This window comes from Colias eurytheme, chromosome 14 (genome assembly GCF_061535395.1).
Source record: "Colias eurytheme isolate Ceu_HAF_F1 chromosome 14, ilColEury1 Martin Lab GWU primary, whole genome shotgun sequence".
Lineage (NCBI taxonomy): Eukaryota > Metazoa > Arthropoda > Insecta > Lepidoptera > Pieridae > Colias > Colias eurytheme.
Genome location: NC_142993.1, coordinates 284,906 through 309,035, shown reverse-complemented (window position 1 = coordinate 309,035; position 24,130 = coordinate 284,906). Strand labels below are relative to the sequence as shown.

At 34.2% G+C, this 24,130-nt stretch overlaps 2 protein-coding genes and 1 long non-coding RNA gene across 4 annotated transcripts in view; 2 read left to right on the top strand and 1 right to left on the bottom strand.

Moving 5' to 3' along the window:
* LOC149902648 (uncharacterized) overlaps window positions 1-2,151 on the top strand; it is a 117,668-nt gene extending 115,517 nt beyond the window's left edge. Inside the window, exon 5 of the long non-coding RNA XR_016457453.1 lies at window positions 2,007-2,151. This is a non-coding gene — a long non-coding RNA (uncharacterized LOC149902648). The remainder of the gene's footprint in view (window positions 1-2,006) is intronic.
* The window catches only part of Tomosyn (syntaxin-binding protein tomosyn), a 227,810-nt gene that overhangs the window by 140,579 nt on the left and 63,101 nt on the right, over window positions 1-24,130 (top strand). For both annotated transcript variants that reach the window (XM_090109312.1, XM_090109313.1), the window contains exon 2: window positions 19,440-19,537. In XM_090109312.1, coding sequence (XP_089965438.1) covers window positions 19,440-19,537 — 98 coding nt within the window. The remainder of the gene's footprint in view (window positions 1-19,439; window positions 19,538-24,130) is intronic.
* LOC149902647 (basic juvenile hormone-suppressible protein 1-like) lies at window positions 14,783-18,737 on the bottom strand. Its single transcript, XM_090109527.1, has 5 exons — window positions 18,618-18,737; window positions 17,743-17,876; window positions 16,456-17,289; window positions 16,093-16,253; window positions 14,783-15,861 (listed from the first exon to the last, which is right to left on the bottom strand). The coding sequence occupies exons 1-5, from the start codon at window positions 18,712-18,714 to the stop codon at window positions 14,835-14,837; spliced, it is 2,253 nt and encodes a 750-aa protein (XP_089965653.1). The 5' UTR covers window positions 18,715-18,737; the 3' UTR covers window positions 14,783-14,834.

Genomic DNA, 24,130 nt, shown 5'->3' with positions numbered 1-24,130 from the left:
AAACTCATAGCGAAAACCTGTTTGTTATCGTAAATATACTGCACGGGCGTTTAGTAATAACACTTCACTCTTAGTATGAATGTACTTTTGTATAACGTCAATGGCAGGTTCGATGTAGACTACGTAAATGTTCATATAACGTTTTATTAATTAATATAGCTCAACACACGTTATTTCAATGTAGATAACATCCGTAGTGAATAGTATCGACGAGTTTATAGCGAGTCAGACCGTGTACAGGCGCCGATAACACGAGTGCATCGCGCTGCGGCCGTGCGTTAACTCATTTAACTCGTAATTAAACAGAAACCCTTTAATATGCAAAGCTGTTAAAAATAACACATTGGTAGGTCCGGAGTTAACACTAAAAGGTTGCAATAGCAAATCAGGGACTTAACTTTCTCTCAGCAAATTTCTTTAAATGTGAAAAAAGCATATAGCAAAAAAGCATATATATATTTTAAATACATTTATGTATTTAAAATTGCACTCACATTAAAACATCTAGGTATCAAATAAAATACTTTATAATATTAAAAACTTAAAAAGTCTAAAATATATGAATTACTTTAAAATAGTTTTAATCTCCAATGGCACCTTGAAATGAACGTAGCAAGAATAAAATGTATTGTGAATTTCTTGTATAATGCAAGGTGACACTCCATTGGTGTCGCATCGATGTGTCGTTATATTGTTGGCGACAGAAATATAGGTTATAATATTGTATGAGAAATATATACGAGTAGGTATATAAATGTAGGTTTTATAATTTACTAGCTTACCGCCCGCGGCTTCGCTCGCTTTGTCTAAAACCTACTAAATTATATACTAAAACCTTCTTCTTGAATCACTCTATCTATTAAAAAAACCGCATCAAAATCCGTTGCGTAGTTTTAAAGATTTAAGCATACAAAGGGACATAGGGACAAAGAAAGCGACTTTGTTTTATACTATGTAGTGATTTCATGAAGTATATCTTTGCTCTACATCGAAAACATTCCATAATAATTTACGATACGCACTTACTTCACAAAATCGTAAATCCAGAGACTTATATTTCAAATAGGTATATTACTTTTGTATAATATTTAAGTTATGTACAGATTTTATTAAAATATTAAAAGTTTTTCATAACGGTTTGTCTGATAAAATTTCATCCATTGTCAATTTATTTTATTCGGTTTCTTAAACCCTTTCAAAGAAATACGATTTCCATTAAATATCTCGTATTTTCTATTAAAACTTTTTATCAACATCGGCTCACGGCTGGGAAACTTGTACATTTTCGTTAAAATGCCTCCAATAAATATGTTTTCTCGAGAGTATAGGTTCAACGGATTAAAAAAGTTTTGATGAAATAATGAGATTTTCTTAAATATTCAAATGAATTCTTATATTCTATTTGTATTTGCGTATAAAGAACTTTCTTATGACTTACAAAATGTATTAAAACTTGAAGATCACTTTATATAACGAAGAAAGACTTTCGTGAACTTAAATGCAAACATTTATTAATTTCACCGAGCTCTTTTGGTAATATTAAATATTCTTGAATATTCTTGATGTAATATTATCTACACTACGCTACTCTTCACTACGCTATTGTTTCGGTATTAGCCTTCCTCGGTTAATGAACTATCCATTAACCGAGGAAGGCTATAGGCATATCATCACGCTAAGACCAACAGGAGCGGAGCCACGCGGGTGAAACCACGCAACAGCTAGTTGATTAGAAAATAAGTCGGATGCTGTATACAGGCCCTGAGCCCTTTATTTCTTCCATTGACGAATTGAAATTAAATGAAAATGTTCATTTAATTTATGGAAAATTTCAAGTAATATTTCATTAATTATTAATCATATTTCAAGGTTTAATTAGCCTTCCAAATGTTCCAATTCCAAACCTTTACTCGAATGTTATGCAAAACAAATGTTACATTAATCCAAACATTATCCGTTTCATCATGCAGCTAAAAGCCTCTAAAACCGACCTTCATTTGTTACAGGTACAGCCTCTAAGGCCGCGGTCGTGTGTGGGCGGAGCGGACTGCAGAGTTAACAGTATTAGTTATATAGAAACATTAGTATAGGCACTTTTTAAGCGAAGAATATAAGTTTACGAAGTTAACGCACATCTGAGGCTAAATGATATAGCGTATTTATGTTTACACGTAATAAAAACTGAAATAACCATGATATTATTATTAAAATTGCAGTCAAATCAACGAATCGTTTAAAATGTTGTTAATTTATTATATCACAACTGAATTATACATTACGTGTTAAGTACATGTCATATGACACCAGAAAACTGGTTATCCTCGACTGCTCCAACTATATTTATTCAATCTTTTTCTTACTCAGTCGCGTCGTTACGACTCGAGTAGGTAAATAGGTACCTACTCAGCGTTTAATCTAATGTTAAAAAAAATATTAAAAACTTTCTCTTAAAACATATTTTTTTATTTTTGTTTTATTAAACTAAGTAAATATAAAATTTTAATCGCTTCCGCTTATAGCTGACAGTAATCCCTGTACATGTCCTCTCCCTTATCTAAGAGGCTCATTAGGCCGGCTAGCACACCACTGGGAACACAAGTATGGCTATTTAGCAAGTTATTTTCAAGTTTAAGTCATTTTATGTTTAGAACATGATGGTGCAATGTTTTCATTATGTACATGCTTATTTATATGTTACTTGAAAGTAAAGTCTTATATTTTATTTTGGTTTTTATTTTCATAAGATATTAATTAACCAATGAATAAACTATGCTGTGTGTAATGTGACTAGGGGCGTATGAAGTTATTCTCTTGATTCAATTATAATTAGTTAAAAGAAAAATAAGTAGGGCGGTTCGAATTACACGGGGTCAACATTAATTTATATAAAAATTACAATATTGGAACCCAGAATGTAAAACGTAAGAATTTTCTTGGAACCGACTAAATTCATAGCTATAGTCTAATTTTGTTGTTGACACCTAAGTTAACCGATTGATTGGTATAGGTACAATATAAAAGGATAATAATTTACTCAATAAATTCAATAAGTATGGTCTTATAGAGAGATAAAAACAAATAACAGGGCTCTACAAACAATTCAATCTACACAATCCTTATACGAAGCAATAAACAACAATTTCTCAAGTCACTCGTATTATCAAGTCATCAGTGAACATATAAAAAAGGTGGCTAGCCTGAATAACATTATTAACTCCACACTGTGACAAAGGTCACAAATTTGCCCAGCGACGACTGACCGACGACCTGACCGTGGGTAATCGCGCGTATGTTTGTAAGTATGGTCTTTATTTGCTAGGGACGCATCGTTAAGTTTCTTTTGAGGCAAATTGTTGAGTAGATCGGTTTATCGTGTGTTAACTGGACGGAGTTTTTCGCTTCGCTATCTATGTATATGCGGGTGTATGGAATTTTGTTATGTTGATTGGTGCATTGGGCATGATTTTATTATATACTAGCTTTCCGCCCGCGGCTTCGCCCGCGTTTTCAAAGGAAAACCCGCATAGTTCCCGTTCCCGAGAGATTTCCGGGATAAAACCTATCCTATCTCTCAAGTTGGATCGAACTGCACATGGTGTGCGAATTTTATTATAATCGGTTAAGTGGTTTAGGAGTCCATTAAGGACAAACATTGTGACACGAGATTTATATATATTAAGATAATAAGTTCTATGTGATGTAAATAAATAAATATGGAAATTATTGTATGTTTTTTCGAATAGAGGCGGATTAGAAATTCGAAATGAGCAGACCACTTTGCAAGAAGAAATTAAATTAAATGCGAAGAAAATATGTATGGGAAACAGTTATTACCAGTAGCTACTAGTTATTATTCAGTGCCAGTGGAAACAAAGCTTTAATCGTGATCGATTTAAAAAAATACATAATATTTTATTATAATACTAGCGGTCCGCCCCGGCTTCGCCCGTGGTACATATTTACGTTTTCTCTACATAAAAACCATCCTCGTACTTCAAGGAATATAATAAAAAAAGAATTATCGAAATCGGTTCAGCCGTTCTCGAGTTATGCGCTTACCAACACATTTTGCGATTCATTTTTATATATAAGAAGATAAGATTATAAATTAACAGAATTATAAAATTAAAATTTCGCACAACCATCAGTCAAGTTTGCTACAAACAAATTTTCGACGACTTACAAAACACTTTGCTTAATAGTCTCTCCATTTAAGTAGTAGTGCCCAAATCCATCTCTCCGTTTTGAATGAAACGTTTAAGTTCCCTCCTCCCTTAGAGCCTTTGATGGAATAACGCGGAGGTACTCAACGGGCCCTTGAGTCTAGTTGTTTGATGATAAATATTGTTCATGGTGAAAGGGGAGGGTTGTTATCGACGAGGATGTGTGAAAAATGTTGATGTTTTGATATAATGGCTTCTATGGTTATAAAATGGTAATGGAAAACGGTGATAATTTGCTATAGCTTTAAAAAAATGAATATGCAATTTAATATCTACGATATAGTATTGGTACAGTTATTTTAACTGTAAATGTAGGTATAATAAACTGCCAAATAACCAAGTTAATACGAATATTTGTGAAATTCTTGTAAAGACCGACTTGCGATTAACAAAATAAGTCAATTCCAATCAAATATAGAGATACTGAAATACTATTTATACGGATTTAATTTTGACTATCAGAATCAGGTCATGTCCATTTATATTGAAGCTCAATATAGACTCTGTTTGACCCTGTTTCATTCTAGTTAAACAGTACGACAAAAAGAGACACAATGTAAGTTGTATTGGTTAAATAAATTTAAAATTCTGTTCATAAGTAGTTTTTGATTGCAAACAATCATATTTGATTTTATAGATAACCTGTTTAAACAATTTTGTTAAAAGCATTTCTGACTTACGGACGAAATACGTCGTAACTCTCTTACCAATAAATAACATCCAGACCCTCTAGAACATTGAAACGTCGCCGAAAAAACGTAAAAGGTGCAATTTATCAAACGATCGACGGCCGCTGGCTCACCGTTTGTTAAATAAACAAAGAAATTAATGGAACCTGGCTAATCCGGGCTCGCCCGGCGTAAATTCTTCACAAGCAGGTGCAGACCCGGGCTGTCACACTCGACAGGCATAATCCCTTGATGAATTACCCACAATATTTCTGCTACGAAGGTGGCAATAGTGGCCCACTTAGTGTGAACGTCAGTCTTAGTTGAAGGTGTTAAACATTTTTTGGACAGCTGCTTGTAATAAAACCCTTTTTGGATGTTGGCATTTTTGAGACAGGAAAGTAAAATGTTTATTCTTGTGAAATAAAAATTACCTTTCCAAAGTAACTATGTCTCTATATTTTACCAGAAAACTTCAAATATACACTTAATATTTTTTAATGATTTCCGTACAATGATATCACAACCATGGGATATGATATAGGTATCAATCTCTTTAGTGTTATTGTTAAATATTACTTTACATAAAATATCGTTTCATTACACAAAAACTAGAGCTCATCACATTCATTACAACATCCATTTTCCTGTGTTCCTATTCATCATTTCTCAAGCATAACGGAGAATCTTCGGAGTATTTAATCATGTCTAAAATGAAATAGAGTCGCGTGATCATCCGTAAACAAAACGATATTGTTGAGGATCCCGTTTGGTGAACAAAGGCCGCAGAATCCAGCCTCGCTCGAGCTTTGCATTGTTTTCATCTTATTTAATAGAAGGTTCATTACAACGTTCTAGAAGCTTCTGTATTGGGTTGCTTGTAATGCATTGAGATTGAGCTGTTTGACGTACTGTTGTTGATTGGAATAGATGGTGTTTGTGCTTTGATGTAACGATGTTTGGTACAGGTAATAGAGTTGAAGTGTAAGTGTGTATTGTATAAGTGTAGTTATTTGAATATACATATTATATACAGGTAAATACCTATTAATAAATGAGTTGAATGAGTGTTCGCATAAACTGCTCCTATGCGTTAAATTCAATTTCGTAGTACCTTTATATGAGTTATATTCCATAATTTAAAAAACTATACGATAAATGCCAGCATTAGAATCATCAATATTGTTTTACAGTCACATAAAAACCCCAAATCAAATTCAGAAAATTGCGATATACCCAGCACATAAACAGGTCCCAAATAAAATAAAAAAACTATATTAAAAAAGGTTAAATGCAAATGTTTCAAAATGTCACCATAAAGCGGCAGATTGTATCAACAGACGTGATAAGTTGCGACTGAATGCAACAGTTGGCCAACTGTTGCCGCTTACCCTAATGTTGGTTTAAGCTATTAGCTTGAAAGTTTCCTCAAGACTTCCTTGAGTGATAGAGACGCGAATTTGTGTTTCTTTTATGTATGCAGAGTACTAGAATACAGGAAAACTATATGAAAGTTTTGGTTTATTTTCAGACAGCATTATGTAAATTTATAGTATTTTACATATTGTCTGTTTAATGCGTCATAATACTTAAACAATAAAAGATTTTTATTGTGTGCGATATTTATTTATATTCTTTACTAATATAATTTAATTTAAACTCGTTATTGCATTGTTTTTTTTTTGTATTATGTCTTATTTTTTTAAATAAAGCTATTAATTTAATATGAACGTGTTTTGTTTTATACCTATTTTAGTATAAGATATTATACCATCACCTATATGTATAAAAAATATAAATATAATATAAATATTTCTACAAGTATTGAAATCTTCAAAAATGTAATCGATCACAAACTAACGTTAATTTGTGATTGATTCTACTTTATTAATCCAGTATTTTCTTAATTCTAAACAGTTAAATATAACAAAAGAATACATAAAATATACGATAAATTATCGTCCCGACGATAAATCGTCACGTCTGAAAGGCGACCCTATTCAGCCGATGCTTCCACACCATTTCACACGAAAGCCTTCACTCGTTAGCGAACTTCCCTGTTTTCCCTTCGCTTTGTATCACAGCCAAAGAACATTGTATCTGTTACAAATTAATGAAAATAAAACATACTGTCTAATTACGTTTAAATATGTCAAGTTACAACAATTAGTTTCATAAGTTACCAATAGATGGCGACACTTTAGATTTGCATCGCACTAGCGAAATGTTTTAATGAATACGTATAAGAAATTTCATGTCGATTATCTGCCTTGTGTATCTTGTGGATCTTGTGTAACTTGTGTAATATTGTGTTAAAGTAAAAATAAAGTAATTTAAAGTGTTGAGTGTTTAAGTGAATCCCGCCAAAACGTCATTTTATAAATGGTGCCGAAACCTAAGATGGACTTTGGACTTTGAAAGACTTAGAAAAATTTCCGATAAGTAGAACTTGTAAAAATTTCATATTTTATTATATGGACTTGGAAAAATATTTGAGATTTTATTCTAAGGACTTGGAAAAATCTGATACTTTATTATATGGACTTAGAAAATATTTGAGATTTTATTCTAAGGACTTGGAAAAATTTGAGAATTTATTATATGGACTTTAAAATTTCTGGATTATTCTATAGACTTGGAAGATTATTGAGACTTTGATAATTTTAGAAGTAAAATTTATAAAACTAAATTATTAATATTTAAACTAAAATGGCTTCAAAATTAATTAAAAGTCAAGCGGATTTGTTACTTAGATTAGAAAAGGCACAACAAAATTTTAGGAAGAGTCCGAAAAGTAGAATCACTAAACAGTATTTGGAAACTAGAATAAAAAATTTGGAAGATTTTTATTTGGAATTTAAACGGAATCATACAGAGCTAATTCAAATAGTAACATCGGAACAACGAGAATCCTTGACATATTTTATGGAAGACGATTATGACAAGTTTGAAGAAATTTACATAGACCATATGACTGAACTAAAAGAAAAATTTGAAGAAGTGCCCAATAATCCGATATCAACATCAATAATTAATACGATGACAAGTGACGATGTAAAACTACCAAGAATACATTTGCCAACATTTTCGGGCAAATATGAGGAGTGGCAAACATTCTATGATATGTTTTTGTCGCTAATTCATAATAACGAAAAATTATCACCGGTGCAAAAGATGCATTATTTAAAGAGTGGTGTCTCGGGAGAACCTGAGAATTTATTAAGAAATTTTGCTACTGTTGATAAAAACTACCAAGAGGCTTGGAATCAATTAACAAAAAGATACAATAATAAAAGATATAATTTAAATGCTGTTCTAAAAAAGTTATTTGGACAAAAACAAATTAATAGTGAATCTGCACAAGCGATTAAGCAACTTTTGGACACAACTACATCAGTATTACAAGCGCTAAATAATATGGGAATACCAACAGCAACTTGGGATGCAATTGTAATTTATTTGGTGGTTTCAAAGCTCGATGTACAATCACATAAACTATGGGAGAATCAGATAAGCCTGTCGTGTGCCGATGAATTGCCAACTTGGTCACAGTTAGTGGATTTTTTAGAAGCAAGATTTCGGAGTTTAGAGATGGTAGATTCTGGAAAGCAACCTATAAGACATGAGACGTCACAAAAGAGGCAATTGGTTAAAAGTTCTTTTCACGGAGCTATCCTACAGAATAAGAAGACAGAGAATGTATGTTCAGTTTGTGGAGACAATCATTATATAAATGCATGCACACAGTTTAAGAAGCAAACAGTAGAAGAACGAAGAAATCACGTACAGAGTAAGGGCTTATGTTTTAATTGTTTGCAACCTACACATATTGTAAGTAAATGTCGACAGTCAATTTGTTGCAAGAAATGCGGACGTAGACATAATACTATGTTGCATTTAGAGAAGACAGGATTCATTGAAAACACTCAAAGGACACAAGAAGAAAATGATGGGATTGAGAATAAAACTTCGTCTACGCTAGTAGAATCAAAGATTGTGGCAAATTTTGCCAAAAGAGAGCATAAAAGCTATCATGTTCTGCTAGCTACGACACTACTTAAGGCTCAGTCAAATAATGGTAACTTATTTATGGTACGAGCATTGTTGGACCAAGGCTCGCAAGCGTCTTTTGTAACTGAAGCAACTGTTCAGTTACTCGGTCTTAAACGTACATCTGTTAATAGTTTAGTATCAGGTCTGGGAGATGGTCAAATGCATATTAAACATGTAGTAACCCTATGTTTAAAATCGCGTCATAACTCAGAATTTTCTATTAATGTTAAGGCTTATGTATTAACTTCACTTACGTCTATGCTTCCATGTGTGAAATTAGATGCTCCTAAATGGCTCGAACTCGAGAATGTAGAATTAGCGGACCCAGGTTATGCAACACCAGGTAAGATTGATATTTTATTAGGGGCAGAAGTTTATGCTGAGATTTTATTAACAGGTATGATGAAACAACCCAAAGGAAATTTAATAGCGCAGAATACGGTCTTTGGTTGGGTTTTATCGGGCAAGGTATCTGATTCACTTTCAGATAAATATAAGGCTAACAGTTTTCATTTACAGGTTAGAACTAACGATGATTTTTTGAAGCGTTTTTGGGAATTAGAAGCTGAACCAGATATGATTGTTAAGAAATTTACAAGAGAGGAACAATTGTGTGAAGAGCTATATGAAAAATCAACTGTACGAAATCGAGATGGAAGGTATGTTGTTACATTGCCATTTAAAAATAAGGATCCTGAGTGCCAGTATGGAGAATCGATGGATATAGCTAAGAATAGATTATTCGCTTTAGAAAGAAGGCTTAAGAATAATTCTAAATTATATGAGGAATATAGACGAGTAATAGAAGAGTATTTAGTTCTTAATCATATGTCTTTAGTCGAAGAAGATGATTTAGATAATCCAACGGCTGTCTATCTTCCGCATCATGCTGTTGTACGGGAGGATAAAGATACGACAAAGGTTCGTGTAGTTTTTAATGCTTCTAGTAAGGGAACAAATAATGTGTCATTAAATGATGATCTTATGATTGGACCAAAAATCCAACAAGATCTCAGACATATATTAATGAGGTGGAGAACCCATCCCATTTGTATAGTGGCTGATCTTGTCAAAATGTACCGTCAAGTACTTATTAATCCAAGACAGACAAATTTTCAGAGAATTTTATGGAGAACTTTACCGGATCAACCAATTAAACATTTTAAATTGCTCACTCTAACATTTGGAACCGCGTGTGCACCATATCTTGCTGTTAAAACTTTACAACGTTTAGCAGAAGATGAGAAACTCAAATTTCCAGTAGCATCAGAAATTACTAAAAATGATTATTATATCGATGATCTAATGACAGGTTGTGATACATTACAAGAAGCTAAAATTATTTACAATGAAATGAACAAATTAATGAAATCTGGAGGATTTACACTTCAAAAATGGAGTTCTAATTGTAAGGAATTATTAAAATATATTGGAGAAGATAATAAAGAAAATGAAGAATCTATGCTAATCAAGGTTGATAATATGGTAAAAGTTTTAGGAATTTCATGGAATCGTAGTTCAGATAGATTTGTTTATACAATCAATTTACCGGAGATAAAATTTCCAGTCACGAAAAGACAAGTTTTATCTAATATTGCTCAAATGTTTGATCCAATGGGTTGGATTGCACCAGTAATCATTGTTGCTAAATTATTTATTCAAAAAATATGGAAGGCGCATTTAGATTGGGATGATGCATTACCTGAAGATTTGAACGAAATGTGGCTTAACATACGACAGCAATGCAAGGAAATTCAACGAGTAGAAATACCACGGTGGATTTGTTGCACTAGTCAAAGTCATGTTGAACTTCATGTCTTTTCAGACGCATCAAGATCTGCTTATGCTGCTGCAGTTTTTATGAGAGTCATCAATCACGATGAATCCATACATGTCAGGTTAGTATCAGCTAAAACAAAAGTAGCACCGATAGAGAAGGAAGTTTCTATACCTCGTTTAGAGTTATGTGGAGCTGTGCTTGCTGCGAAACTTGTGAACGAAGTATCTCAAGTGATGAAGGTATGCAAAGATAACATTTACGGATGGACTGATTCTACAATCGTTTTAGCATGGTTGAAGGGCGGTGCAAGCAAATGGACAACATTTGTAAGTAATCGGGTATCAGAGATTTTAACTATTATGGATTATGATCAATGGGGTCATGTTTCAACCGAAGCCAATCCTTCTGATTGCGCATCTAGAGGTTTGACTCCAACGGAATTACTTTCTCATTCACTATGGTGGTACGGACCGGAATGGTTGAAGAACAGAAATATTGAAATGAAAAATCCAGAGATAGTAGATACAGATGAAGAAAGAAGACAAGTATCATTAATAGTTAAACAAGATAAAATTGAAGATTTTGAATGGTTAAAATTTTCTAATTTGACTAAAATGCTAAGGGTAATTTCTTATTGTCGAAGAATATTACTGAAGAAGGAAGAAAGAAAAATTTTGCCGAAGTTTGTAAAAGTAAAGGAAATGAATGAAACATTAGAGAGATGTATTAAACAGGTTCAAAGAATTGCGTTTGATGAAGAGATCAAGGATTTAGAGAATAAAAAGGATATACCGAAGAGAAGTCCCCTTCGTACTCTTTGTCCCATTTTAGATCGAAATGGAATATTAAGAGTCGGTGGTCGGATTGATAAGGCTCACGCAAACCATAACACGAAGCACCCGATTATTATGCCAGCTAAGTCTCATCTTACCCAGTTGTTAATATCGGATGCTCACGAAAAAACTTTGCACGGTGGACCGCAAATCATGATGAATTACATTCGGACAAAATATTGGATAGTACGCTGTAGGGATCTAGTAAAACAACATTATAGGAAGTGCCTCACGTGCTTACGATATTCGAAAGCAGCGAGAGTGCAGTTAATGGGACAGCTTCCAGATACTAGACTGAAGCCTTGCAAGCCATTTACGGCAACTGGTGTTGATTATGCAGGCCCAGTCAATATTAAGTTTTCTCCAGGTCGAGGGGCAAAGTCTTATAAAGGCTACATTTGTCTTTTCGTCTGTATGGTCACAAGGGCTATACATATTGAGGCTGTAACAGATTTAACCGCTAAGGGGTTTATCGCCGCTTTTAGACGCTTCACGTCTAGACGTGGACGTTGCCAGGATTTGTTCAGTGATAATGGCACAAACTTTGTTGGTGCGGACAAACATTTACGAGAAATGTTTGACTCTGCTAAATCTAATTTACCTAATGAAATTGCGGAACTTCTTACATTAGAATTTACGACGTGGCATTTTATACCACCGCAATCACCTAATTTTGGAGGGATATGGGAGGCCGGAGTGCGTTGTGCTAAGAACCATTTGAAACGTGTCATAGGTGACAGTATTTTAACGTATGAGGAATTAGCTACAGTACTATCACAGATCGAAGCATGTCTTAATTCTAGGCCAATTTCTGTTATTAGTAGTGAAGCAGATGACCCTCTCCCACTGACCCCAGGTCATTTTTTAATAGGTGAACCGGTTATAAATATAAGTGATCGTAATTATGATGATTGTAATATAAATAAATTAGAAAGATGGAATGTTATTCAAAAAATGGTAAATAATTTTTGGCGTAGATGGTCTAAAGAATATTTGGTTACTTTAAATCAGAGGTATAAATGGAATTCGAAATTAGAAGAACCTAATATTAATGATATTTGTATAATTAGAGATGATAACGTTCCACCTTCTAAATGGATTTTAGGAAAAATTGTAAACAAACATATTGGATCAGATAATTTAACTCGCGTTGTAACAATTAAGTGTAAGAATGGATATTTAAAACGACCGTTAAGTAAAATTAGTGTTTTGCCTAAATAAAATGATTAGTTAATAGAATAGAATATCTTATAAAATTGTTAAACTTTAGAAGGTCAGTTGACTGAAGTGTCAGATGTATTTTTTTGGTTACCAGTTTAACGCCACTACGTTGATGTATCACGGTGGGCGGTTACGTTTTGTTTAGTTATGTTTTGTTTTGTTTAGAGGTATATTTTAGTTGTTTTTTTGTTACGGACTAGTCCTTGGTGGGCGGAATGTCTAATTACGTTTAAATATGTCAAGTTACAACAATTAGTTTCATAAGTTACCAATAGATGGCGACACTTTAGATTTGCATCGCACTAGCGAAATGTTTTAATGAATACGTATAAGAAATTTCATGTCGATTATCTGCCTTGTGTATCTTGTGGATCTTGTGTAACTTGTGTAATATTGTGTTAAAGTAAAAATAAAGTAATTTAAAGTGTTGAGTGTTTAAGTGAATCCCGCCAAAACGTCATTTTATACACATACTTTTTATTTTATGTACTGTATTTGAATAAAGGAATAAAAGACAGGTGAATTCCTGTTCAGTGTTACGATATTTTTTTTTCTTTTATCTCGGTTGTGAACTGCGGTAAAATAACAGGATGAATTCATTTGATTTAGTTTTGTGTTATCACTGGGGAAATGTCTTTACTTAATATAATTTTCTGTTGCTTTAATATTTTTTGCGGTAAAAGAAGATGATAAATAAATCAATTGTAATTAATAACACTTTAAATAATGAATAGCTGAAATGAATAGTATTGATAATAATATTTTTTTCACACGTGACTTTCGACCATTGTCGAACTTGGCCATATCTTTCACTACATTTACGACACACAGTAAGTTTTAAATCGTCTTGTAAACAATACATACAATACTATTCTTCATTTGGCTGACAAAAATCTTATAAAAACTACTTATAAAGCTCTCAACAATTTCAATAATCTCCAACTAGTATTTCATTACATTACTGGAATAGTCCTGATCGAGGACTGATAGCAGTCCCAAGATTAATCTGTCAAGTACAAAATGATCAATTTGTTGGCTCTTCCTTTGTCGCGATAAGCTCCTGTTTGACAGATCGTCTTCAGTCGACAAATGAAACGATTTTATCGTGGACAATGCTGATAGAGGGCTCATTTGATTGGATGGAAAATGTATGAAACGGTCAGGTAATACTTTGATTTCAGTTGTATAGATTTTGGTATTAAATATAAATCGAATCGACTCTGTATTTAATTAAGGGATGATTAAGTATCACAAATATGATTTATAGTATTAAAACCATACACAAGCGATCATGTATGTTTTTAAACATTTATAAAATTTATTTTCCTTTGATAAATCTTTCTTTTTAACCTAAATAATTGTATAATAATGAATTGTAATTGTGTTCTTCATATTTCACATAATATGTTATGAAATTGAGCAATGAAAGAATAATACACATCGCTTGCTAATTAAAGTTCGAAACGATATCACCCGCTATAAAACTGTTGACCCGTGCCGAACAAAAGCCTCGCCACTAGAAACAGAGCTAAAAGGCAAAAGAGAATACGTGAGTACAAAATAACTTCGTGGCAGTTAGCAGAGCTTGTAATTAAAAATTCCGAAGCTAGTGTACCGGTAACCGGTAGTGTATTTTGCATTCTAATCGCTAGCGAGCCTCTCAGATGGAAATATTGGTTCGCGTTGAAAAATTTAGGTTATTCCAGCGCTATGTTCAGATTGTTTTTGCTGGCTTTTCCTTTTTGCAATTGTAACTTTGTAATTTGTTGAGCACATTTTTAATTTTACATTAACAGAGGTAAAATCTTTGTTGAAATAATTGTTGCTTAAAAATAGTAGAGATATAAGTAGGTATGGTGGAGGTCGGTGTGTTTTGAAAGTTTATTATTTAAGAGCTTTGATGTGAACTTAGTAATAAGTTGTTATGTAATTAGTTTATGAAATTAATTATTACTTATTTGGAGTTTTCATCAAGGATAACAAAAGGGTTTACAATAAAAGAGGTTATAAATTTGAAATAATGCTATATATTAAGTGCTAATGCGTAAGTGGCGGTTTACATTCTCATCATCTTGTCGGTGCTCATCATCATGACGTCTCTGTAGGACCATCTGACGAGCATGTCCTTGTCCCAGCACGTGAGGTCGTCGCGCTTCATGATCATGTCGGACATGTCGATGTCCTTCACTGTGTTGGAGGTGGCCATGTCCTTGTAGAACACCTTGACGTCGGTGAACTTCATGTTGTTGGTGAAGAAGGTAGTCATGTCGATCTCCCTGTCGAATGGGAAGCCGAGAGGCATGGTGTCGAAGCACGTGGTCCAGCGGCAAGTGTGACGGTCCTTCATCATGTTCATGTCGATGGTGTTCATGACGAGACCGCTGCGCACAGGGGTCACGATCACGAACATTTGTAAGTCGAGACCACCGACGTGACCGCGGGGAAGAAGCAGCCTGTGTGGGAAACCGACGCGGGACTTGTGCCAGAAGCTGTCGAGCACCTTCTCGTAGGTACCAGTGGTCTCCAGGTCCTTGTCGAAGTAGCGACGGGTCCATTGCCTGTCACCGATCACGCCGTGCATCTCCATGGAGTCCCGGACGATCGTGTTCTTGCCGGTCTGCAGTTTGTACAGGAAGCTATCGATTTCAACCATGTCGTTGCGTTTGTCGTTGAAGGTGAGGAGACGGCCCATGCAGTCGAATTTAGGTCCGAGGAACACTCTGACGACGGCATCGACAGCCTTGTCAGATTCAACGTCGATTGACACCTTGAATGAGTGGTGGTTGAGGCGGCGCATACGTGCGGCGACAACAACGTCAGACTTCTTCTTTTGGATTTCAGTTTCGTCCAAGTACAGAGCGTTGGTGATGTCAACGTCGTACTCATCCATGAAGGTGACGAGCTTGTCGGTGGTAATGCGCTCAACTTTGACGCCGGGGAAGTCGAGTTCGTTCTTGGTGTATTTGGGCAGGAAGTTCTTGAAGAGGTCAGCGTTGGCTGTGATGCGCTTCATGATTCTCCAGAAGAGTGGGTCACGCAGACAAGTTGTGTACATGTCCAGAGCGGTGGGGATGTATGTGAACCTAGCAACGAAAATAAATCTGTTAGATTTTGATTTGATAAAACTAAAAAAAATATCAAAATTAAGAGATGAATTTAAAGTTTTAATGTAATTACTATTTGTCAAAGATGTTGAAATTCAAATGATTACTGAAGATATCAAATTTATAATTGCTCCCATAAACAATATATGCTAATATACCTTATTTATAAATAATAACTTAATGGAAACTAGAAATAAAAGAAATTCTTACTTCTCGAAGTTGTATGTTCCGTAAGACAGTAGTCTTCTGAAGAGATGCACAACGTGGATGACCTTTGCGTCGTCGTTAACGATGCCCAGGCCGCCCAACAACATCCTAGCGAGGTTCTCGAAGTCTTCGGCCTTCTTAAGGCTGATTACTGTTCCGTCACGCTGTAAAGGAAGTATAATCATAACTCAAACTCAAACTCAAACTCAAACATTTATTTATTCAATTAGACTACTTTTAGTAGCACTTTCGAATCATCAGAGCGAAGCATAAAATATTTATGTTATACTGTATTTTTATTAAAACTTGCAGCTACAATACGAATAACTTGATCATATTATAATTCCAATTATAGAAAATACTTACTCTTTCGATTTTGCCGCTAACGATGCCTTCTCTGATGATCCTCTCAATGTCTTCAACGTACAACCTTTCCTTAACGTTGTATTTGTGGACAAGCTTAACGTTGTTGGGACGGACGGGCATCTCGTCACCGGTGTGCAGGCGGATCTTGGGCCAGTAGCCGTGGTTGTCGACATCGTCGAATTTGACCATGGTGATGTCGCACATGTTGTTGGACAGACGCTCCAACCTCAAACGAGCCAACAGCTGTTTGTAGCCGTACATGGTGATCTCACCGCGACGCTCCTTGTTTAGGTTGTACGTGTCGTCGATCATCCAGTATGGGTAGCTCATGTGCAGGTAGTACATGTAAGTGTTTAGGTCGATATCCTCGGTGAAGTAGTTGAGGCGGTCGTCCTCGCTGAGAGTGTGGCGGACGCCCTTACGCCAGTCGATAACCATGAGGTTCTTGTCGGTGACCTTAATGCCGTAGTAGTCGTAGACGGCGGGGTCGGTGGCGGACTTGGACATCTTCATCATGAATGCCTTGTGCAGGATGTGGCTGTCTACGAAGAAGTAGGGGTAGATTTCGTAGGGGGCGGGAAGGGTGATGCCGCGGCAGTCGTGTCTGTGGAAGACGGCGCAAGTAAACGCGTAGACGAACATGCCACCGTTGATGCGCTCCCTCAAGAAGCAAGCGGTTCTGATGAAAGTGTCGAAGTCCTTGGCGAAGTACAGCATGCGGAAAGCGACGATGGCTTGGTCCATGTGGTGGAAGTTGGTGTGAACGAAGATCTCACCACGTGGGAGCATGCCCATCTTGAACACCTCGATGAAGCGTTTGACAACGTCATCTTTCTGAAAAGTCACAAAAAATGTCTGTAACAACAAAATATTCAACTTGTTTTTCTTAGGAACGCTCCTTGCTCTTTTAAAATCATATCAACGAAAAATATATATCACATCAATTACTTGCCATAAAAACAAGTTTATATTTATTGTTTTATTTGTGTTAATTAGTGATAACCAAGACAATTCAATGTTATAAGAAATCAGTCACTAATTAACAACATTTCAATTATCTTCTTATCGAGTGTTACTATGTCAATATCATAACATAGTGTAAAAAGTAACTTTCTCTGTCTCTATGTATGCTTAAATCTTTAAATCTACGCAACCGATTTTGATGTGGTTTTTTTAAATAGATAGAGTGATTAAAGAGGAAGTTTTAAGTGTATATTTTATTAGGTTTTAGACAAAGCGTGCAAAACCGCGGGCGGAAAGCTAGTATTGTATATGGTAATAACTAACCAGGTATTTGTCCATATTGTCTTCAAGCACGTACTCACGCGCGACCTCGCGGATGTCATCGTAGATGGTCGGCTGCAGGATATGGTTCAGTAGCTTCCAGCAGTACAGCTCCTTGGTCTTGATGTCCACATTCACTGCAAATATTTAATCTCTTATTAGAAATCTTTAGTTGCTGGTATATGTAAATTGTAGTTAGAACGAAGTTGTATATGAATTTTAAGTGAACAAATTATGGATCTTTAATAGACTTTTAATAAATATAACTTCAGTTTTCTTAGAAATTAGACCCGTAAAAATAAATAATTTGTTATCTGAAATGGAATATTTACAAAATTGAAATGTTTTATTTATAATAATTTTTTACAATCTAAGTTGACGATATTAAATATCTTCAGTGATATTAAATATTTTACGTTAATAACTATCTGTCTACGAATAATTCAGGTTAATTTTCTAAAGTTATTAAATTTTGATAAAGTTTCAATTAATCTCTACTGAGAAAACCATTTTTAAAACAGGCCACGATTCATTTAGAACTCCTCTATAAGTTTAAAACTGCTCTATTATTAAAAAAATATTTTTCATTATTCTTTTTTGTTTGTTACTGTATAAAAACTTTCCTAAAAAAATGCCGACTGATTGAAATTTTATTTTCCTAATAGGAGTACTCCAAATATTTACCGAGTAAAATGGCTATATTTTATTTCGATACTCCTAACAGCCAGTAACAGCTATAATATACAAAGCTATTAAAAATAGTTCTTTTTCTTTTCTCTAACTATCCCGAATCACAGCATCTACTCGTCTTTATATATATCTAATTAGTATATACCTACGATTTAAGTCGTATAAATATTTAAAGTAAAAAATCTCACCTAAGGTCTCCTTGCCAATGACGAAGTCCTGATAGTTATCCCGAAGGGTGGTCGCGGCCGCCGCGGCGACCAGTGCCGCTAGAACCAAGAACCTCATGTCGCCTGCACTCACTGAATGTGCTGAAGATACCCCAGCCTTGCCTTATATACGTTTCTGGAGATATCACACGTTTCTGGAAGTTATCTTTTGTTTTGCGCTTTCTGTGATACACTCTGACCTGAGATAGAGTCAGGTGTTGCATTTTGGGTGGGGTATTGTTTATTTTCTAGGTTTTGAGGTACTTATGATGTATGCTATAATGTTAGTATGTAGTTACTTAATATTGAGATTATACATTTGAAACTTTGTGAGCATAGACGGTTATTATTCTTTCCCGCATTTCCCGCATTTCCCGCAACAACAGTTAATCGTATCTGTATTAAATTTGGTAGGTATATAGTATTATTGTCTAGATTAAAACATAGGCTTCGAATTTATATAAGCGATGCGAGTAAGCTTGCCGTTTACGACAGGTTCTCGTTTTTCAGTAGTTTGTTCCGTTGTTAAGCAACTAACTGGTAAACTGAAAAATGTTGACTTTTCAGAACAATTTACATTTCATCCATCAAAATTACGTATTATTTACAAAATACATCCAATTAATCATCAAACCAAACGTAAAGCTACGATTATACGTGAAGATAATATTAATTACTTGCATACTCCAGCTTCACATAACAAACCTTACTAGTGTAACATCTAAAAACACAATCAGCAGATAGATAAGTAAAACATCTAAGATCAATCAGTTCATAGATATTCATATAATACTTTGTTCGCAGACATTCCGCCACGGCTTCCCGTTCTCCCCCACGGCGCTAGCATGGGACCCGATACAGAAGCTGCTCGCCATCGGAGACAAGACAGGCAACCTCAGGATGTATCCTTTTCAAATGCACTAGCTTTACCTTGTTGTTTCGCTCGTACAACTGAAGAGTGATAAAATATTAGATTTGAAGATTTTTGCTGAAGTTTTATGTAGGTAATCTTAATCTTAATTCTTAATACTATTATAAAGGCGAAAGTTTGTAAGGATGTATGGATGTATGGATGTTTGTTACTCCTTCACGTAAAAACTACTGAACCGATTACAATGAAATTTAGCACACATATAGAGGGTAACTTGGATTAACACATAGGATAGGTTTTATCCCGGAAATCCCACGGGAACGGGAACTATGCGGGTTTTCCTTTGAAAACGCGGGCGAAGCCGCGGGCGGAAATCTAGTGATATATAAATTAAATATAGTATAGCAGTATATTTTTGTTAGCAATGGAAACTGAATATAAAGCTGAATTATAGGTAGATTTTTCAACTACTAGTTTAGCATAGGTACCTTAATTCGAGAGTATCGCAGTGACAATTTTAATAAATACATATAATAATATGTAAGTGACTTATTTTTTTTAAGAAAAAGAACGTTTGCTTGTTAAAAGATAACATAGTACATGTATTATAATATACAATTTCTATATTACAACTTCATCAAAGTTCCAAGGATAATTAATATAAATATACCGTAATTTGAACAAGAAGCAAGTTTGTAATATGTTATAAAGTTTCAACGCAGGCTGCTCCCACAGTTAAGGCTTAATCTTTGATGTAATTATAAGCCTATATCAAGGAACAAACTAGCTATATAGGCCAGTGGAAATTAACATTAAATTCGCAAAGCACGATGTAGATTTGAATTTTTGGTATGTTGTTTGGATCAGTTAGGGTGATGTAAATCCCAATTTGCAACTTCGAAAAAGTTGTGCTCGCTGCGCACCACGTGATAAACTGCGAAAATTTTGGACTTTTTTCACTTTTTGCTCTAAAAGTCATAAACTATGCGTTTCCGACAAGTATGATTCAGTACATAAATTAAGGTTATTAAATTTGCAACAATTTAAGCCTAACCGCAGCTCCCTAAACCTTATAACGACTAAACTGTGGCCATTCGAAGATGGTTCATTTTACCCGAAATATTGAAATTTTTGGTTTTGCTCCCGTTTGAAGCAAAATATTGGCAAAAACCGCTCGTTCTATGAGAAGTTCGTATAATAAAGTTGTAGTGCATTTAATTTTCTTTCATAAGAGCATAGAACAAAGTCTGTGAGACAAATATTTCACACACAATATCTGAAAAACAAAAAGAAGGTAGAAATAGATTTTTAAAGAATTGAAACTGATAGCATATAAAATCATAAAAAGAATAATACTTTTTCATTTGCAGGATAGGTAATTAACAAAATTACAAAATTTGGGAAAGTAGGAAAAAAGATTATACGCAAATAATAAACTGCGAAAATTTTGGACTTTTTTCACTTTTTGCTCTAAAAGTCATAAACTATGCGTTTCCGACAAGTATCATTCAGTACATAAATTAAGGTTATTAAATTTGCAACAATTTAAGCCTAATTAAAGCTCTCTAAATCTTATAGCGACTAAACTGTGGCCATTCGAAGATGGTTCATTTTTCCCGAAATATTGAAATTTTTAGTTTTGCTCCCGTTTGAAGCAAAATATTGGCAAAAACCGCTCGTTCTATGAGAAGGTCGTATAATAAAGTTGTAGTGCATTTAATTTTCTTTCATTAGAGCATAGAACAAAGTCTGTGAGACAAATAGTTCACTCACAATATCTGAAAAACAAAAAGAAGGTAGAAATAGATTTTTAAAGAATTGAAACTGAGGGCATATAAAATCATAAAAAGGATAATACTTTTTCATTTGCAGTATAAGTAATTAACAAAATTACAAAGCTAATTAAATTTGCAACAATTTAAGACAAACCGCAGCTGTCTAAACCTTATAACAACTAAGCTGTGGCCTTTCAAAGATAGTCAGTTTTTCCCGAAAATTTCAAATTTTTAGTTTTGCTCCCGTTTGAACCAAAATATTGGCAAAAACCGCTCGTTCTATGAGAAAGTCGTATAATAAAGTTGTAGTGCATTTAATTTTCTTTCATTAGAGCATAGAACAAAGTCTGTGAGACAAATAGTTCACTCACAATATCTGAAAAACAAAAAGAAGGTAGAAATAGATTTTTAAAGAATTGAAACTGAGGGCATATAAAATCATAAAAGGGATAATACTTTTTCATTTGCAGGATAGGTAATTAACAAAATTAAATTTTCGACAACTTTATTTTATGACCTTCTCATAGAACGAGCGGTTTTGTCAATATTTTGGTTCAAACGGGAGCAAAACTAAAAATTTGAAAATTTCGGGAAAAACTGACTATCTTTGAAAGGCCACAGCTTAGTTGTTATAAGGTTTAGAGAGCTGCGGTTAGGCTTAAATTGTTGCAAATTTAATTATCTTTGTAATTTTGTTAATTACCTATACTGCAAATGAAAAAGTATTATCCTTTTTATGATTTTATATGCCCTCAGTTTCAATTCTTTAAAAATCTATTTCTACCTTCTTTTTGTTTTTCAGATATTGTGAGTGAACTATTTGTCTCACAGACTTTGTTCTATGCTCTTATGAAAGAAAATTAAATGCACTACAACTTTATTATACGAACTTCTCATAGAACGAGCGGTTTTTGCCAATATTTTGCTTCAAACGGGAGCAAAACTAAAAATTTCAATATTTCGGGAAAAATGAACCATCTTCGAATGGCCACAGTTTACTCGTTATAAGGTTTAGAGAGCTGCGGTTAGGCTTAAATTGTTGCAAATATAATAACCTTAATTTATGTACTGAATCATACTTGTCGGAAACGCATAGTTTATGACTTTTAGAGCAAAAAGTGAAAAAAGTCCAAAATTTTCGCAGTTTATCACGTGGTGCGCAGCGAGCACAACTTTTTCGAAGTTGCAAATTGGGATTTACATCACCCTAACTGATCCAAACAACATACCAAAAATTCAAATCTACATCGTGCTTTGCGAATTTAGGGTTTTTTAGTGTCGATTTCTACTGGCCTAATATACGTTTCCTAATTTAACTACCAAGATTTCCTTGCTTTGCTTCAATATATCATCTATTTATACTTTAATTTCATTTAGTTTCTTAATATTATAAAGCTGAAGAGTTTTTTGTTTGTATGAACGCTCTAATCTCAGAAAGTACTGGTCCGATTTGGAAAACTAGCTGTGCTCCGCGGTTTTACCCGCAATGCTCCGCTCCTGTTCTTAGCGTGATGATATATAGCCTATAGCCTTCCTCGATAAATGGGCTATCTAACACCGAAAGAATTTTTCAAATCCGACCAGTAGTTTCCGAGATTAGCGCGTTCAAACAAACAAACTTTTCAGCTTTATAATATTAGTATAGATTATTCCGGTGTTAGATAGCCCAGTAATAGTAAAACCGCGGGGCACAACTAGCAGTGGATAATATAAAAGAAGGGAGACACCTACGTTAAAGTTTTGATTTGTATTTTATTAAGCTCGTAAAATGTATTAATAGTTATTTTATAGAAAGAAGAAAATCTTGGAAATACGTATATTACGTTAGAAAATAAATAAAAACAAATTACCTAATGTTGATAAGAATAATAACAAACGGTAACCAACCGCTGATAAAGTTCATTATTCTGACCTCCAACTTTGTTTCACTTTTTGTTGTCAACTGGATTTAATTGTGTAGAGTTTTATCTCGGATATTCGGATAATATTACAATGTTGCAAGTGACTTTCATCACATATTATGATATGTATGTATGATTTTTAAATAAATGAATAGTATTTTATGTAACCTTTTTTGTGTTGTTTCAAGCTTAAAGAGTGACATATCAAAAAATCCTGAACGTTTCCATCGAAGTTAACTTATAAGAAAACACAGACACCTAGTCGTAACTGTTTTTGGTTGGGTTTAGAACTTTCTTCACAAGATAATGTTAAAATATGTACCGTACCTAATAAAAGTTGGAACGAACTTTTTCACGTACGTAAGCCATTCATACCTACAAAATAGACAAGAATCAACCGAACTCATAAAATTGCATTTCATAGGAACTTTAAACGAAATCTAATATCTAATATCTAATATCTAATATTCTAATATCTAATATTCTAATATCTAATATCTAATATATATTATAAAGGCGAAAGTTTGTAAGGATGTATGGATGTATGGATGTTTGTTACTCTTTCACGTAAAAACTACTGAACCGATTACAATGAAATTTAGCACACATATAGAGGGTAACTTGGATTAACACATAGGATAGTTTTTATCCCGGAAATCCCACGGGAACGGGAACTATGCGGATTTTCCTTTGCAAACGCGGGCGAAGCCGCGGGCGGAAATCTAGTTTATTATAATTACTGCCATGGGAAATCGAACCCAGAACTTCTCAGCAATAAAGAGTTAACCACTGTACCATAGAGCAGTTTAAAACAATATTTTTAATTACAATTGCAATTAGTGATACAGTGAAATATTGCTGTCCTATGACCCGCGTATCGAGTATTTTATAAGTATACTTGTTATTCTGAGGTGTTGTCAACTGAGGAACTTTCCCCATCGCAAGGTT